Source organism: Octopus bimaculoides, chromosome 20, assembly GCF_046866305.1.
Source record: "Octopus bimaculoides isolate indiv1 chromosome 20, ASM4686630v1, whole genome shotgun sequence".
In the NCBI taxonomy this organism is placed as follows: domain Eukaryota; kingdom Metazoa; phylum Mollusca; class Cephalopoda; order Octopoda; family Octopodidae; genus Octopus; species Octopus bimaculoides.
In genome coordinates this window covers 8,481,870-8,501,222 of record NC_142947.1, presented here as the reverse complement: position 1 = coordinate 8,501,222, position 19,353 = coordinate 8,481,870, and the positions used below count along the sequence as shown (strand labels likewise).

General features: G+C 33.7%; 1 protein-coding gene across 13 annotated transcripts in view; it reads left to right on the top strand.

The window, feature by feature from the left end:
- Nucleotides 1-19,353, top strand: part of LOC106877583 (piezo-type mechanosensitive ion channel component 1) — a 138,948-nt gene that overhangs the window by 75,134 nt on the left and 44,461 nt on the right. For all 13 annotated transcript variants that reach the window (XM_089337961.1, XM_089337960.1, XM_089337959.1 and 10 more), the window contains 12 exons: nucleotides 826-885; nucleotides 1,515-1,654; nucleotides 2,812-2,960; nucleotides 3,877-4,023; nucleotides 5,116-5,231; nucleotides 6,235-6,386; nucleotides 6,960-7,133; nucleotides 7,547-7,663; nucleotides 8,276-8,476; nucleotides 9,197-9,398; nucleotides 9,883-9,975; nucleotides 11,175-11,337. In XM_089337961.1, the coding sequence (XP_089194087.1) occupies nucleotides 826-885; nucleotides 1,515-1,654; nucleotides 2,812-2,960; nucleotides 3,877-4,023; nucleotides 5,116-5,231; nucleotides 6,235-6,386; nucleotides 6,960-7,133; nucleotides 7,547-7,663; nucleotides 8,276-8,476; nucleotides 9,197-9,398; nucleotides 9,883-9,975; nucleotides 11,175-11,337 (1,714 nt within the window). The remainder of the gene's footprint in view (nucleotides 1-825; nucleotides 886-1,514; nucleotides 1,655-2,811; nucleotides 2,961-3,876; nucleotides 4,024-5,115; nucleotides 5,232-6,234; nucleotides 6,387-6,959; nucleotides 7,134-7,546; nucleotides 7,664-8,275; nucleotides 8,477-9,196; nucleotides 9,399-9,882; nucleotides 9,976-11,174; nucleotides 11,338-19,353) is intronic.

Sequence of the window (19,353 nt, the reverse complement as noted above, 5' to 3'; positions counted from 1 at the left end):
ATTGTTTTCTTCTTGCATGTTATTCTGTTGATTTTTTTTTTTTTTTTTTTTTTTGCCAGTCAATGTATCTTTTGAAAATAACTCATTTATTTATCAAATGTCTCAAATTAATATCCATGATTTTATTATCGAACACTTGATTTTTAATCCTACCCTAATTTCATTCTCCCCTTATTTCAATAGCTAGAGGAAAAAATATGATTTATGTTTGCAAAGTTAAATAAGAAAATTTATCCAGATTCTAATTCATAGCTAGAACCCTTTTATTCATATCCTAAATGCTTTAGGAAGTTTCCTTCGAATGTAAAAGAATATATTGAATTAGTTGGCCATATTTTTGCTGCTTTGGAGAAGAGTTGCACAGTCTGGCGTTGATTAATTAGTTGCAGTCTTAGTTTGTCATGGTTTAAGGCAACAACATGTCCTGTTTTTCAGAATGTGAATTTCTCTTCTTAATCAACATGACTGTTTGCTAAACATTAAAATGTTAAACTGAACATCCTTTAATCTGAATTCAATATTTTTCTCAGATGAATCCTCTCTTTCATCCCTCTGGCTTCTGATAATACATTAGTAGATGATGTCATTGACTTCAGTTTCTAGACACAGTAATAATAATTTGGATAAATATATAATTTAACCAATCAGTTGTAATGAATTGTAATTATTCTACTCCATATGCTAAATAAATATTCTGTTCTATTCCATATATTAAATAACTATACTAGTTCATGTCCTTCAATACAATATCTGTTTACAAAATGATATAACTGATTTTCTTCTTACTAATGAACTGTTTTCTTCGTTATGGGTCCTCTCTTTTAGATTCTCCAATGGATTCAGAATTTGTTGATGGTTATGATGGGAGTACTATTAAACATATTGGTATGTAAGCTTACACATTTTATCTTACCCATTACTTTTTAAAATATATCAACTTTGCATCTTATAAGGATTTTGTTTTACCTAAATTACAATCCGGTTCAGCCTACTGCCTCCCATCGTTTGTGAATTTGACAACAAAATACTTAAACCTCTCCACTTGTCTCAATGATGTTTCATTAACTTGCAGAGTGCATTGGGAAGATTTCCTTGAGAGGATCATTATCTCAGTCTTTACAAGTCTTATTCTCATCCCTGTCTGCATGAAATGGTCAACCACATTTATAACCAGTATCTCTCCCCCCCGCTCTCTCTCTCTGTTTGTGTGTGTGTATCATCATCATCATTTAACAACCGCCTTCCATGCTAGCATGAGTGGGACGGTTTCACAAGAGCCGGCCAGGCTGAAGCCTGCACCAGACTTCTGTGACTGTTTTGGCAGGATTTTTTACAGCTGGATGCCCTTCCTAACACCAACCACTCTGCAGAGTGTAAATATAGATAAGTAGATATTTGTAAATATAGATAGGTAGGTAGATAGTTAACTGATTCTAAATGTAGCTGGCCACTTCATGCTATGCTCAGTTTATTATATCTTGATATATTTATTTTTGTTTTTTCTTTTCATGCAGGACGTTACATATGGTCACTGCTTAGCAAATACTGGATATTCATCTGTGCTGGAATGATGCTAACAATCGCAATACAAGACAGAGTAGCTTACAGGCTCATCTATTTGATCTTCTTCCTCTACTTTGTTATTCTGTTCCAGGTAAGGACATATTCTCTCTTGACATTTCTGATGGCATGCAATGTAGAGTTCAGCTTTAGAATTTGCTTCTCCATTCTCCCTAATTGAAAAGAAAATGTTAAATCATGTACAAAGTCATTGTGTGTGTATCCATTGAATTGGTGGAAAGTAAAAATAAATAAATGAAGGCATAAATAAGTCGAACATATCGATAGTATTTACAGTTGTGCGAACACACACACACACACACACACACACACACTCGTTGAGTGTTGTCTTTAAGTCATATAGAGTTAGCTCCCTTGCATCCATCTCTAACTTGTTTTACTCAATTTGCAACACACGTTCAGATTCATTCCGTTCATTTTAACTGTGAGCAGAATTTAATCTTTTTTATTAAACAAATTAAGTGAAATTGTTTGAGGAGTGAAATTTCTGTTTATGACGAAAGAATATTAAAAATATGAGTAGTCAACATTTTCATTCTGAGAATGCTTATTAATTTACACTTTCAAATATTTGTTATATAATGTGTTTGTTTTATTTGTGAATATTCACCTGTAGTCAAGTGATGGCTACTGAGGAAATGAAGCGTTGATGAAGGACTTGTGAGGGCTGTACAAAGGTGCAAAATTAAGAATTAGTGATTAGTTTAATGAAGAATTTAGTATAAAGGTAGGAGTCTAGGCTCACTTCTCCTCCTCCTCAAAATGCAGTAGGTAACCCAGTGTAAGCTTTGGATGTACAAGAGGTATAGTGGAATCACATGCAGGCTTTATGTGGCAGATGCACAAGGGCAAGTGGTTCCTAAACTTATTTTGGTGTGGAATCCACTATTTCATTTTCTAAAAATTCTGAGACCCCTACATACATTCTAAGGACAATCCTAATGATCCTAAATTTAGTAAGACATAAAATAGATAAAAAAAAAAGTTTTTCTCAAAAGCATGGTTATTCTACCACCTGATTGACATCAGTGGGATTAACAGATAATCTTTGATTAAAAATTATGGGTATCTTTGATTAAATAATGGTTATCTTGGTTTAAAAATTGCCTGTCATATTTCAGTAAAATAAAATGGTTTTTCATGCTGATTGAAATTACAATATCTCTCCTTCAAAGTTTGGAAACCTTTTCTGTGTGTCTCTAACCTTCTGTGATATTGGTATGCTTGTAGCTCTCCTACACCATATGGCGTCTGACAATGTATATTTTCTGGTGGGTTGTCATCATTTATTCAATGGCTATACTCTGCATAATATACACCTACCAGTTCAGTCAGTTCCCAGAATACTGGCGAAATTCAACAGGCCTTTCAAAAGAAATGTAAGTATTGTCATGTAGTGTGTGAGTTTTATTGGTAGTAGCACTCTAAAATTCTATTTATCATTTTCTTTATTTTGATAAGTGTGTGTGCATGTGTGTCCATATATATATATATATATATATATATATATATATATATATATATATATATATATAGGTGCAGGTTTGGCTGTGTGGTAAGAAGCTTGCTTCCTAACCACATGATTCCAGGTTCAGTCCCACTGTGTGGCACCTCGGAACCCTTCAAGGCAGTGCTCCAGCATGGCCACAGCCAAATGACTGAAACAAGTACAAGAATAAAAGAGTATATATATATATATATTTTCACTCATCATATAACTTTGGAAGTATACCTTTGCCATCATGGGATAACATCAAGAATATGGTATACATACAGTAATTATAATTTAACTTTTATGAAAGATCTTGGTGAATATTGTTTGTTTGTATAGAAGTTTGTATATATGCATATAAGAGCTATATAAAAGTTTGTATATATGCATATAAGAGCTATATAAAAGTTTGTATATATGCATATAAGAGCTATATAAAAGTTTGTATATATGCATATAAGAGCTATATAAAAGTTTGTATATATGCATATAAGAGCTATATAAAAGTTTGTATATATGCATATAAGAGCTATATAAAAGTTTGTATATATGCATATAAGAGCTATATAAAAGTTTGTATATATGCATATAAGAGCTATATAAAAGTTTGTATATATGCATATAAGAGCTATATAAAAGTTTGTATATATGCATATAAGATCTATATAAAAGTTTGTATATATGCATATAAGATCTATATAAAAGTTTGTATATATGCTTATAAAATCTATCTCTGTTTCATGTGAAAAATCATCAATTTGAATGTCTTGTAACTCGTCTATGAATTTTATCTTCGTTTCTAGGTTAGAAGACCTTGGTCTGCAACAGTATGATGTCCAAGGACTGTTTGAAAAATTACTAACTCCTACCAGCTTCCTGATTGTCATTATTATCCAAGTACATTATTTTCACCAACCTTTCATGAATCTCTCATGTCTGGACAGATACCTGTGAGTTACAAGAAGGCTGCTTGATACTATTGTCATAGGATTTTCAGTAGATGTGAATTTGTGTTTGATGGTTGTCAGTTGGTTTAATAGTTTTGTACTGAGAGGTTTCTTGTTCATATAGTCATCTGATAGGATTCAGTGCTTAAAGGACCTTTGGGTCTGGAACTCTACACCATTGTTAAAAGAAAAACCTAGTAATCCTAAAGCTTTGGTTTGTGAATGAATTTACAAATAATAATAATAATAATAATTCTTTATACTATAAGCAAATGGCCTGAAATTTTGGGAGAGGGGACTAGTTGATTACATCAGCTCTAGTGCTCAACCAGTACTTATTTCATTGAACCCCATTTCCTTCAGAAGAATGAAAGGTAAATTTGTCATTGGCAGAATTTGAACTCAGAATCTAAAGAGAGATGAAATGCTGCTTAAGCATTTTGTCCAGCTCACTGCTTTATTATTATTATTATTAATAATAATAATAATAATCCCTTCTACTATAGGTACAAGACCTGAAATTTTGGAGGGAAGGGGATAGTCAATTTCACATAGTTAAAGAGTTAAGATGTAATTCTCTTCTTCAGTGTTTATTTTCATTTTTATTTTGTTATTATTTTCAATCTGTTCTCCTTGCTCTCCAGTTCTTAACTCTTTGGCATTTAAACCAGCCATATCCAGCTCAAAAATTCTACCTATTTTATGTTTAAACTGGTCAGATCCAGCCTTTCACACCTACCCTACACTGTCATTCTTAAAATAAACAGTTGCATTTTCGAAATCTTGAAGCCACAAGATAAGCTATGATTGATTTTTTAAAATGTCGATGAATAAGCATTAATGTTCGTTAAATTAATCTCAATGCTAAAGGGTTAATAACTGTAATGTTTTTGAATATTCTTGAGATTATAAAAAAGAAAAAAACAAAAATGAAGCCCAGTAACTGCCAGTTGTACTGTGTTAGCTGTTATTTATTTTCATGGAATAAATACTAGTTTATGTTAGTGTACCTGTAAATAGATAATTTATATACCTGTTTTTAATATTAGATGATGAGAAATAACAATGGTGTAATAATAAACCTTTTTCTTGTAGAAGAGAAATGCCAAAGTTTGAAGGAATCGATATGACAGCTGAAGAAGGTCTCACTACTGACGTCACCAACCAAACCTCGACTGATACTGAAGCTGAACCTAGCAAACGACCGAAACGTTAGTGACGTAATGCATATTTTGTCTGGGAACTGATGTATTGGGGGAGCAGGTCTTAAAAAAATTTGAGAGTTGAGAGATGTACAACTTTCTATGGCACTTCGATTCACATACAGGCATGGAGCCTAAACTTTGTTGGAGAGATAAGGTTCCAATGACGTAACTGAAGTATCTGCAAAGGCACCGGGGCATCTAACACTATTGATGGAATAACTATAATTAATCAGTCAATCAGTTATGCTTGCCAAAGTCTGTTCATTGCCATTCGCAACCTCTTCAATGGCATGCCTCCTCTTCTGACAAACTTGATTCATTGATTACTCTTTCACTCTTTTACTCTTTTACTTGTTTCAGTCATTTGACTGTGGCCATGCTGGAGCACCGTCTTTAGTCGAGCAAATCGACCCCAGGACTTATTCTTTGTAAGCCTAGTACTTATTCTATCGGTCTCTTTCGCCGAACCGCTAAGTTACGGGGATGTAAACGCACCAGCATCGGTTGTCAAGCAATGTTGGTGGGACAAACACACACACAAACATACACACACACACACACACACACACACACACATACACATATATATATATATATATATATATATATATATATGACGGGCTTCTTTTCAGTTTCCGTCTACCAAATCCACTCACAAGGTTTTGGTCGGCTCGAGGCTATAGTAGAAGACACTTGCCCAAGGTGCCACGCAGTGGGACTGAACCTGGAACCATGTGGTTCGTAAGCAAGCTATTTATCACACAGCCACTCCTTATCCAAACAATCGATTAGCTAATTGGTTATATAGTTAAGCAAATGACAAATAATGAAGAAGTGAAATACAAGCATGTGTGTTTATTATTAGCACAATGACCCTCCTGAGATATAATAAAAGCTAATTCTTATAGGGCATACATAAATATCAGCAGTTGTCATTGTCAGTATATATTGTCTATTAATAATATATCTGTTTTGTTATTGACTGCATTTAAATATTTGGTGATTGCAGACTGGAGGAAGGAACTGCTGTTACGGTGCCGATCACTGTGGAAACGCGCAAATGATACTTGGAACTATGTTTCACAGTACCTCTGGAGATTGACTGAAATACATATATACAAAGTGGTTGGTTTTACCATCATGGTAGTTGCTGCTAAAGAGGTAAGTATATTTCTGGAGCTCTTAGGAGGCATATCAAACTATTGTGGCTGTATTCTGTTTCATAAATATGTATTTCCCAGTTTTTAGAATAGGCACCCATCCAACCCATGCCAGCATGGAAAACAGACGTTAAATGATGGTGGTGATGATGATGGCTGTATGGTTGAGAGGCTTGCTTCCTAACCATGTAGTCTTGGGTTCAGTCCCACTGTGTGGCACCATGGGCAAGTGTTTTTTACTATAGCCCCAAGCTGGTCAAAGCCTTGTAAGTGGATCTGGTTAGCAGAAATTGAAAGAAGCCCATCATGTATGTATGCATATGTGGGTGTGTGTGTGTGTAATATATGTATGTATGTGTATGCATGTACATACACACATATTTTGTGTGTGTGTCCCCTTGTCTTGACACAATATGATTGTTGTAAATGAGCATCACTGTCATACAAGCGACGCTGTTCCTGTCCATTCCCCTGACTATATTTAGTCTTATCAATCTAAAATGCTTTTAAACTGTCTTTAACACACCTGTCTACTTGATTAATTTATACCCGATTGTTTTATTTGATTTTCTAGGTGTCTGCTATTAGTGCTGTGTACGTTATTATCTTGGCCCTGTTTCTTCTGTTAGTGAAATGTCGACTTCTGCTCTCACACATTCTACAGATATATACTGCTCTTGTGTTGTTAGCTAAAACTTCCTTCCAAATGTCTGTAGCTCGGGTTACTGACTGGGAGAACAACTGCACAGTAAGTATTCTATGATTCTTTTGGCACATTCTTTGATCGATTAATGTAAATTTGTTGTTCTTCTTTTGTTGTGGTTGGAAGCAGTTTCAATAGAAAGGCCCAAATGAAATAGTGACAGCTCTAATATATATAGCAGGGATTAAAAAAATGGTATGGTCTCAATTCCAGTGGCTTTCAGTGTTACTCTGAGTTGGTCCTCTTATTTTCGAATAAACAGTCACATCACCAAATCTCCAAGCTACATATTGAATGATAAATTCAAAACAATATGAATAAATAAGCTTTAAATTTCACAGAGTAATCTGAATGCTAAAGGGTTAAGGTGTCTGACAGTCACTCAGCCCAAGTGAAAAAAGAGAGTGAACAGTTAAAAAGTGAAATGGTTTTAATTTGCTCAAAATTTGTTTTTTCAGGATACATGGTCCAATAGCACCGATGAAATGGATTACCCCTTCAATGAAACAATTAACAACAACATTTGGATTGGACTTGAAAAAGTGGACTCCAACTATTTACCTAATTATTTAGTGGTAAGTATTCTCCTGTCATTGTAATCGTCATCATCTCTATTGTTTGTGTGTGTGTGTGTGTGTGTGCATATATGAATTATATGGTGCAAGCATGGCTGTGTGTTTGAGAAGCTTACTGCCTAGTGCCCTGGGCAAATATCATTTCTATAGCCCCGGGATAGCCTAAGCCTTGTGAGTGGATTTGATAGATGGAAAATGTAAGAAACCTATCTTGTATGTCTGTCTGTCTATATATGTATATTTGTATGTTTGATCATATCTTTGTTTGTTTGTCTTATAATAAAACCAATTTTACATCACATTGAAGGATTACTCAATAAATTTAGAGTACAACGAAGTTTTGGCCAGCTAAGCCATCATCAAATTGTCTGGGTTTAGCATTAACTGAAACTTCGAAGTCACTGTCAGTACTAATTTTGTCAACATCTATAACATATATATATATATATATGTCACCCCAAGTTGATTCTGGTAAGATTTGAATTATGAATGTAAAAATATTTTAATTGAATAACGTAAGGTACTTCTTAAGCTTGGCCACATTTTAAGCCTGTCATTTCTTAAGCCTGATATTTTAAAAATCTTTATCACTTTGTTTTTTTTTTCTTGTAGAACTATGTGGCCATCCTGCTGATAATTGCATTCCAGTCAATTGTTCGCTACCACCAACATCAACATTACAAACACTCAGAACACAGAAGGCCGAAAGAAGGGATTATTTTCTGTAATGTAACCAGGGAGGATGCTGACAAAGGAATTATTGATGTTCTCAAGTATTTTGCTAATTACTTTTTCTACAAATTTGGACTTGAGGTAAGTTTGACACGTAACTTTTATTTAATGTCACATAAATTTCCAGTTTTGACCATTGTCTTCAAAATCATTTCAATTTTCAAATATTTCCTGTCTTCTCCATCAATCAAACTCACAGCTTCAGCTAGTGTGAAAGCCTTCTTACTTCCACCATAATATATTATAATGCCTTCTACCTCTTGTGATGATGCCTAGATTACAAATGTTACATGGCACGTGTACATATACACACACACACACACACACACACACACTTACTTTTTGTGTTGGTTCCTTATTTTGGTTAGGTGTGATTTGAAAGAGATTTTGGTGTTATTTCTAGCAGGTCAAACCATTGCATATAAGCACTCCATTTGTTCGTAATTAAACTATTGGGTTGGTGCATAATTATTTCGGCTTTTTCTCAACAAATTTTATTCCACAAAAACAATAACGATATTCAACAAAAACATCTTTAAATGACAGTCTGACCGTCTGCCAAGCAAATGGGAAGCAGGAATTGAAGTAGATGGTGAATATACTCCGGAATAATCATTTAAAGATGTTTTTGTTAAACATTGTTATTGTTTTTGTTGAATAAAATTTGTTGTAAAAAAGCCACAATAATTATGCACCAACCCAATAATCGACAGGAGTCGCCACTCCATTTTGTAATTAAAGATGCTTGTGTAAAATGTTTATTTCCTCTTAATTCGATGGTTTTTCTTTTTCTCCTCACAGATCTGCTACATCACAACTGCCATCACCATTAGTGTTCGAGTGGATGCATACTCTATTCTCTATGCCATCTTCCTGGCGGCTTTACTCCTAATGAACCGACGTAATAACGCCAGAGTTTGGCCGGTCTATGTTCTCATTTTGACCGTTTTGCTTCCACTCCAGTATATGTCCTCACTGGGTTTTCTTTTGGGACTCTGCACTGGTAAATATTTCATGTTTTCTTTTTTGATCATTCATATACATTAAGTACACACAGACTGTATATACATGCCTGTTTTTCTGTTGGAACAATAAGAACCATCAAGTCATCCTGAAGGATGCCTGATGACTTGTGCGTTGGCTTTGTTTGACCCTTTAGCACTCAGATTACTCTTGTCAGGCTTATTTTTATTCAGAATTGTTTTCCCAGTCTCCTGTTTTGATATATGTTACCTGAAGTATAAACATACACGCACACACTAAAAGACAATTGTTCTTGGTGTGTGTGTGGGTGTGGGTGTGTGTGTGTGTGTGTGTGTGTGTGTGTGTGTGTGTGTGGTTTGTGTGTGTGTGTGTGTGTGTGTATACTAAAGCCAAATTGTCTTTATCTCACATTCATAACCAGTGTGTCAAAATATTGGTATTTTTCATTGGTTACCTTCTCCACAACACGTATTTCATTTGCTCTATAATATTTGTCTTGGCAGAATATCCATGGAAGGAAATGCTGAAACCATCTCTGCAATATTGGCTTTTCCTACCAAGCTACTTACATCCTCCACCAGCCATTATACTTATAGGTAAACTGGTTTTTCCTCTCATTTCTCTTATGAATATATAGATTTCTATTGTAATTTGGTTTGATATAAAAATAGGTGGAAACTGTACAGGTGAGATATATCTCCATGAATGAAATCTGTGACATTGCCTCTGTTCACAACTGTAAGGAGCAACACTTTATGTTAATTTATATTAATTTATGCTAATTTATGTTAAATTTACTGTAGGCCATTGCATGGAGAGGTGTGAGTTAATTTAGTCATTTTCATTGCTGTTTATTATTTAGATATAAAAATGGTGAGTTGGCACAGTTGTTAGCATGCTGGACAAGATGCTTGGCTGCATTTCTCTCCAGCTTTGCATTCTGATTTCAAATTCCACTGAGGTTGATTTGCCTTCAATTTTTTTCAGGGTCACTAAAATAAGTACCAGTTGTGTACTGGGGTGGGGGATGAAATCAACTGGACCTTTTCCCTCAAAATTTCAAGCTATATGATGCCTATAGTAGCAACATTATTGTTATTATTTTTATTATCCTTATTAAGGCGGCGACCTGGCAAAATGGTTAGCATGCCGGACAAAATTCTTAGTGGCACTTTGTCCACCTTGACGTTCTGAGTTCAAATTCTGCTGAGGTTGACTTTATCTTTCATCCTTTTGGAAGTCAATAAATTAAGTACCAGTTTAACACTGGGGTTGATGTAATCGACTTGTCCTTTCCCCACAAATTTCAGACCTTATGCCTTTAGTAGAAAAAATTATTACTGTTATCATTATCATTATCATTATTATTATTATTATCTTTATTAAGATGGCAAGCTGGCAGAATGGTTTCTGCCCTGACATTCGAAACTCAGAGTTTTATTATGGCAACCGAATAATTGTCACATATATTACAGATAAATTCCTCTATTTACATAATATCGAGGTCTCTTTTATTCTTTTGTTGTCTTACCATTACTATTAATATATGTCTCATGCATTTTGTGACTGTTATTGGTCACAGGTTTTCAGTGGAACAATTGCTATTTCAATGCATTTCTAATGACAAGTTACAGGAGCAATTGACTAGTCCCCTCCCACCAAATTTCATGCCTTGTGCCTATAGTAGAAAAGATATGTATAGTAGTCGCATATGTATAGGTATTTGTGTGTAAATATTTATTCCTGTGTATATCTGGCATGTACCTCATCTAATGTCATCTCCTTTCTTCTCCAGCGGATTTCTTCCAGTTGTTATTCGTTTGCCTCCAATGGCAAGTATTCAACGTGGAACAGGGAAGTCAGTCTACTAATTATGCCGGCGGTGACAACAAAGACATTTTACCTGAGGTCGAAGCTTCCCTAGAGATACCAGTTCCTGATTTCACCACCACAATGGCGTAAGTAAATATTGAAAAAAAAATTTTTTTAATTGAAAAATTAACAAAATAACATTAACCTCATATTAACTTCATGCTTGAGCATTCATGTTGAATTATTATTGTTAGCAGAATTTTTCAAAGATTTTAACAATTTCAGAAAAATATTAAATTATTTTAGCAAGATATTTTGAGAGCTCTTGTTAGTTTTATATAATGAACGTAAAAGCAGGAACAAAAGTTAATAAAACCAGTTATGACTAAGGATTGCCAACATTGAGGCCATAAGATCAATAACAGTCTTTTGTAACACAAGTGTGTGTGGTGTGTTTGTACCGAGATGTTCGTAAAGGTGACATATGGCAGTGTTGAGTCGAAGTTGGATTGTTAGCAGGGAAAGAGAGAGAGAGAGAGAGAGATATTGATATTTGTGTGTAGGAGTAATCTTTCACCAAATAGTGTTTTCTTAAAAAAAATAAAGAGATACACATGGCACAGGTGTGGCTGTGTGGTAAGAATATTGCTTCCCAACCACATGGTTCTGGGTTCAAGCCACTGTGTGGCACCTTGGGCAAGTGTATTCTGCTATAGCCTTGGGTCGACCAAAGCCTTGTGAGTGGACTCACATGCGCACTTAAGCTACCAGCATATGGATCAGATGTTTTATAGTTTCACTCAGTGTAAATGTTAAATTTGTGTCCTCTGGGAATGTTTTTGATTATGATTTAGATTTGTCTAAGTGAAGTAATGCAGTATGTCGTCTGTTGGTCTTTGTAAATGGCATTCTACATCACTTAAGCATTTTAAACATTTAATACATTTAAAATTGTTTCTGGAAATAATTATCTGTATAAGGAAGCATCTTTACTATGTAAATTTGTTTAAATAACGGAAAAGAATAACAGCAAATCTGGGAGATTGTGTATCTAATAAGAATATGTAATCTTTCCATGAGTTTATGCTCCTCATTATAATTCTTATTAAAGGCACAGCTGTGTGTGGTAAGAAGTTTGCCTTCCAGCTGTGTGGTCTCAAGTTCAGTCTTACTGCTTGGCATCTTGGGCAAGTGTCTTCTATTGTAGCCCTGGGTGAACTCAAGCCTTGAGTGGATTTGGTAGATGTAAACTGAAAAAGGCCAATCGTGTGTGTGTGTAACTATCTCTTTTGTCTTGACACCATGTGCTAGTTGTAAACAAGTGTTACTGTCGTGCAAGCAGTATCCTTCATTTCCAGTTTCTCAAAACATGTCTGGTCATGGGGGAAATATCACAGGTGAAGTTTGGTAACAGGAAGGGCATCCAGCTGTAGAAAATCTGCCTCAACAAATTCTGTCTGACCCATGCTAGCCTGGGAAAGTAAACGTTAGGTAATGATATTGTTGAAGCAGGTTTCTGTGATACAGAATTAAAAAATATCTTTCAGCAGAAGTAATTCTCTTGGTTTAATAATTTGATAATTTAGGTAAATTGTCAGGTCAACATTAATGAAAATTTCAAATGAAGGTAATTAATTAATACTTCCAAACTTTTATTTCCAGTTATTTGCTATTAAAGATGTCTGTGAAAATCTTATTTCAATACCATTCAGTTTAGATTCTTGTAGTTCTTATTGTCTTTCCACTGGAACCAACGTTTTTATTCTATAAAAAAAAATTTGATGCTAGAAATTGATTCGGTTGACTCTTTCCATTCTCATGTAATCAATGAGAGAAATCATCATTATTCTGTCCTTTTCTGTTGAAATTGCAAGGTTTCCTGTTTAAAAACACATGTTAAAAATATCAATTCCAAATACTTCCTTATAATCAATATCTCAACTAATTCTGTTTTTCATTATTTCTCAGCTTCGCCATTGCACTCATTCTGTTGCCTTTCAAAACTTTTTAGTTGCTGCTGATTTTTTTTTCACTTTCTTTCAACCAATTATTCATTTCTTAAAAAAAAAAAGAAGCCAAAAACAAACAAAAACAAAAAAGAAAAGAAACCAGAGTGGAAACCTCTTCCATGAGTTGCTTTTTGATGCTGGTATTCCTTAATGCTATGATTTGTGACAGATATTCTTGTGGTTAGTTCACAGTGAGTTGATTCGGTGGTTGTTGCAGTTGTTAGATCGATCTCTTATATTTCATATATTTCCATTATGAAATTTATGAACATTATCATTTTGAACTCATCATTTATGTCTTTCACCATCACCATCATCATCACCATCATCATCATCACCATAATCATCATCATAATCACCATCATCATCATTGATCATCTACTTTTCCATGCATGCATGGATCAGCTGGAATTTGTTGGGGTAGGTTTTTATTTTTTAAAGCCAGGCACTCTTCCTGTCGCCAACCTTCACCTGTTTCCAAGTCAGGTAATGTTCCTCACTGGCCAGATATGTTTCCCTTGGAAGACTAGAAGCAATCAACATCACTTGTATGATAATGATATTCAGTTACATCCATCACATGATGTGAAGACGAAGTTACGTATAAATGCTTTGCCACATTCTGTGTCATGCTACACTTCCCTGAGAACTGCGTTAATGGTACATGTGTCTGTGGAATGCTGAATGACTGGCTTGTTAATATCGTTTTCTATTATAGGCACAAGGCCTGAAATTTGGGGAGGGGGATAAGTCGGTTACAGCGATCTCAGTACTCAACCCCGAAAGGATGAAAGGTAAAGTCAACCTCGGTGGAATTTAAACTCAGAACATGGTGATGGGTGATATACCACTAAGCATTTCATCCAACGTGCTAAGAATTCTGCCAGCTCACTGCCTTGACTTGTTAATATCACAAGCCAGCTGTTCTGAATCAACTGGAACCCTTGTTGTCATAATCGACAGAGTACCAATTTTTTCTTTTTTTTTATTATTATTCTATGCATCATCTCATTTAGAAAGTATACTATTACTTTCATGTTTTATCTATGAATTCTTCCCAATTCTTCTTTAGTGTTTCTCTTCCACTGCTACCACTTGTCTCCAACTCATGACATTACATGTAACATCTACTTGTTACATATCCAAACCAATATTGTCTTAACCTCTATCTAATACCATTCAAACTCAATCATTTCTCCTGTCTTTTTTGTACCACTTTCCACTACATTCATACTACTTGTTCAATGAATCATTCTCCATTGTAAGAATATATATCCACTGCTGCTATTCCTTCTCTGTTATACATAACCTCCATCATATATACACCTTATATAGTTTTCTACATTATTCATTTTTTCAATATCACATTTCTTCAAACCCCACCAAAAAGCCTTTCATTTCTAACATGAGTTATTATTCCTATTATCACATCTAAATTGTTTACATCTCAAACATTAGCCCCTATCATACCATTATCTTTGACCCTTTAGCATTCAGATTTCCCTGTCAAATATAAAGCTTATATATTCACATTATTTTGAATTAATTATGCATTGTCTTGTAGCGTCAAAAATTTCTATGATGTAACTTTATTTTTAGAATAACCTTGTTGGGTTGGTGTGAGAGCCTGGACATAGCCAGCTTAAATGCTAAAGGGTTATTTATTTATCTGTTTTTTTTAAAAACTTAGTCACTATGTTTTGTTAACCCTCTAACTATTCTTAGCTTTCAGTCTATTTATTGTCCTTTTTACCATTTTGCTCAATACCATTCAACATGAAATATTCGTGGAGTATGCTTCAATGTTGTACTGTTTTTTTTTTTTTTTTTCGTTTATGCTCCTGAATATTTAGAGAAGGAATATTTAGAACCGAAATCATTGCCTGGAGCTATAGATTACAATTTGAATTGTGTTCTGTTGAAGACAGCTTTTCTAAGATGACTCTTTTAGCGGCTTGCTATACTTCTTCGGTGTGCATTGCCAAAATACTTAACATTACCCCAGAATCAAGAGAGCTGTGTTGATCTTCAAACATGACCATATTCTTCACAGCAACCAGCAAGCTACTATGACAAAAATAATTAAGCTAATTGAATTCCTGCTCCTGAAACACAAGTTTCTGTCTTGCTAATGCTGCTTCTGTATTATTTCTTTGGGCAAGTTACTTAACTTCACTTGCTGAAGGTTTTTATGCTTCTTTCAACTATCACTGTATGAGTTCACTAAAAATGCTTTTGTCTTGTGTACTTATTTTGTTGGGTTTTTTTTTTGTTGGGTCAGCTGTACTTTCTTAGTTTTTACCACTAGTCACTATACAGTGTGTCCTTTTTTTTTTATATATAATTTCCCCAGATTATTAATTAGTTAGTTTGCTATAAAATGTTATTTCTGTTTTAAACTTGAAGCATTTTATAGTCTTAAATATAACAGGTGCTGTAGAACTGTTGATAAGTATTTAAGTTCTCTGAGAATTAAGGATGTAATTCAGTTTCAGTTCTCATTGGAACTGTTCCATGTTTGGTTCTAATTCTCTCAAAAAGAGATGTAGTCACTGCTTCCTATTTTTTTTCCCTCCACCTAAATCTGAAAACTTAGGTTTATTCAAGAAGTCGCAAAGTTTTAAATTTAAACATATTGAAACCATTTTCTGCTTGTGGTAATCAGATGCCATGTTGTCACTAATGATGTTTTGAAATTCCTGAAGAAATATTTAAATATTCTTCTGCTGAGTGAATAGTTATAATTTACATCCAAATAATGTATTCTGGAAGAAAGTTTTTTTTTTCCTGTTTTTTTAAACTCTTACCTGTTTTCAGCACTGATGACTCATCAAAGACTGTTTTGTATTTCTTACCAAAGATATTGTCCCCCCTCTCCAGTGTCTCTTCTCATTTGGCAATTATTTAATTTTAATTTTGTAAACCAATCAAAAATGATACTTGATCAACTGCAATGAACATTCCTTATTTCTGAGTTTCTTTATATATATATATATATATATATATATATATGTTTGGTATGAAATGTTAATGTATTATATAAATTTCTGAATCTGTTTATAAACATCCATTTGAGTCTTCATCTTCAGCCGTCTGTACAAACCTACTGAAATACTTCAATAATAGAAGAGACATTGAAAGAACAAAAAAGAAAGAAAAAAAAAAGACCCCCCCCCCCCATTGAAACCTCTCCTCCCTTAAAATGCCCCAATCTTATAGAATTGTAACCATTATCATTTTATGTCCGCAGCAGTAGCTCATCTGCCTCTGTGGTTTGGTCATTTTTTCCTAAGACTCGGTATCTATAAATTTCTCTCTCAAGTCAATGTCACTTTTTTTGCTTTTTTCTTTCCATACACCCCTTAATTTATTATTATTATTATTATTCAGTTTATTTTTGCTCCCCTGTCTGCAGGAAATGTGTATGAAAAAAGCAGAAAATATATCCTAAGGGTCCCACAGTGATTGTTATAACTTATAAATTAGCCTCATGGTTTGTTTTCCTTAGTTAGTTGCTGATTTTATTTTCACATTTACAATCTATTTTGTTTTCTTTCTATTATTTCCTTACTAAATGTTATTAGTTCTTTCCATTTTCACTGTTCAATTGATTTATTCTATGGGTTTGATAAGTATATTTAATTTGTTTAATTTTCTTATTTTATTCATCGAATTTGTAGTTGCTCTTAAAAAAATGAAAAAGCTTTATTACATTTATAGTTATTTGCTGTTTTCCACATTTTCATTTGTTCAAATGAGTTTTCTGGTGCAATTAAAGGAACAGACCAAATAGACGAACTAGAATAATTCTGGTTTCAGTTTCTAACAAAAATATGTTTTTTTTACCGATGGTTTTTAAAATATTCACTGCTAGTCACATTTATGCAACTGTGAACTAGTTTTCTGCAAAAACACAAAGTTATCTTTAATGACCTCAGACATCTTATAATGTGATGCAAGGACCATTTTTATTTGCCAGAATTCAAATTATTAGTTTGAATGAGGGGTTTTTAATCCCTGGGTAAATAAGGTGTTAATAAATTATTTTTGATGAAAACAACATACAAGTCACCCTATCCTCCACTTAGTTGTCAGTACAAGAATATAGTTAACTGGAAGCTTGCATTTAGTTTGGCGTTTTACAGAACTGGGGTTGCGTTTTCTGACAAAAGAAACATAACGAGATTCTATCAAAAATGTGAGATGTCTCGCCTTTGTTAAATGAAAATAAAGATAAGTATGGGATGATGATGGTGGGATTTTCTCATTTTAAAACGTTGTTATTAAAACTGAAAATTAAGTTTTCATTTGCAATTTTATCAAATTTTTAAAATATTTTATTTTAAAACAGTTGAGATGTTGGAACATGTTATCCTCATATTTAGTGGTGTTGCTACAAGTGATTTATTCTCATTTCATATTTAACAGAAACAATTACTAACCCATCTTGTTTTTTTGTTTTGGTTTTGTTGTTACGGAATTGTTGTATTTGTTATTGTTGTTGTAGAGGTGAGTTCTTGAGAAAATATGCATTTCAGATTTGATTTCCAGTTTATTTTTCTACCATTTGAGTTATTAATGTCTTTGAGAAGAAAAGAAGGGGAAAAAAAACACAAACATCATTCAATCTAATTATCTCTCTATCCTAAATGTGAGGACTTGCATCTGTCGAAGGAATTGTTGTTGTTGTTGTTGTTATTATTATTATTAGGTGGTGAGCTGGCAAAACCATTAAGAAGTCAGACGAAATGCTTTGTGGCATTTCATCTGTCTTTATGTTCTGAGTTCAATTTCCACTAAGGTCGACTTTGCCTTTCATCCTTTCAGGGTCAATAAAATAAGTACCAGTCAAATACTGGGGTCGATGTTATCGACTTATCCCCACCCCTACAATTGCTGGCTTTGTGTCAAAATTTGAAACCGTTATTATTATTGTTATTGGTAAGAGAGAAATGAAAATCTTTGATGTACTTTCATAAGAGAATATGTTGCCAAATTAATTTTCTTGGTAGTAAGCTTTATTTCAAGATTTTATTTGCTATAATATTGAAATTAATTTGGATATTAATTTGATTTCTATAATGTATACTTTTCTTTCTTTTGATTTAAGTTTTCAAAATAATTGAAAGTTAAATTATTAATTAGTACATGCTTAGAGTATTAATTGGGGAACCACAGAAATGGTTAAGGGCTTACGGCATTAAAAAAAAATCACTTTAAACTTACTTAAATAATATTCAAAATGGCTTATATGATTGGAATTATAATTTTTAAGTGTTCATGGTGTCATAATGAGGATTTGATCAAGGACATTGCAATTAAAAAAAAATAGAAGTAGGTGAAAGCTTGCAAAAATAAGCATTATTTTCCATTTTACTGTTAGTTTTGTTTCATTTTCAAAAATGAACATTTATTTTATGGTTTATTATTGTTTATATCTTAAATTACATCCACATGGAGGCACTAAATCTTTTATGTGCTTAGGGCCTCTGTGGGTCTTAATCTGGCCCTGGTAACACATAATTTATGTCATACAATTAGAACTAGACCAACATATTGGTTTGTTGTCAAAGCCAACTCATCATTTGGCAGTAAAAATGTTATGAATTCAAAGATGTATTGCATTATCCCTGTTGATAGTTAACTCAGCTGTTATGGTTGTGTGGTGGAAGATAAATAAATATATTATCAGCTAAGTACTTAGATAATAGGCAGCAATAAACAGTATTTGGTAAGCATTGATTTATAGTGTTTAATGGACTTGCTGAATTTCCCTCTCGACAAATATGTGGAAGCTGTATATATGACTGGTGATGCCCCAGCATGGCCACAACCTTAGGGCTGAAACATGTAAAAGAATAAAAGAAAAGAATGCATTTCCTTCCACATAACACACGTGTGTTATGATAGATATTAACTACAAGGGGGTGCTGAAAAGTTCCTGGCTTTGGGTAAAAGAGAATACAGGAGGATCAGTTAATTATGATTTTATTCAATGTATTCCCCTCTCAGATTCACACACTTATTGCAGCAATCCTTCAGTTTTTCTAAGCTTTGTAGAAGAGCTCAGACGGTTGGGCCTCCAGCCTCGCATTTTGTGACACCCTTAAAGCCAGAGAACTTTTCAGCACCCTTTCATCTATTCCAACACAT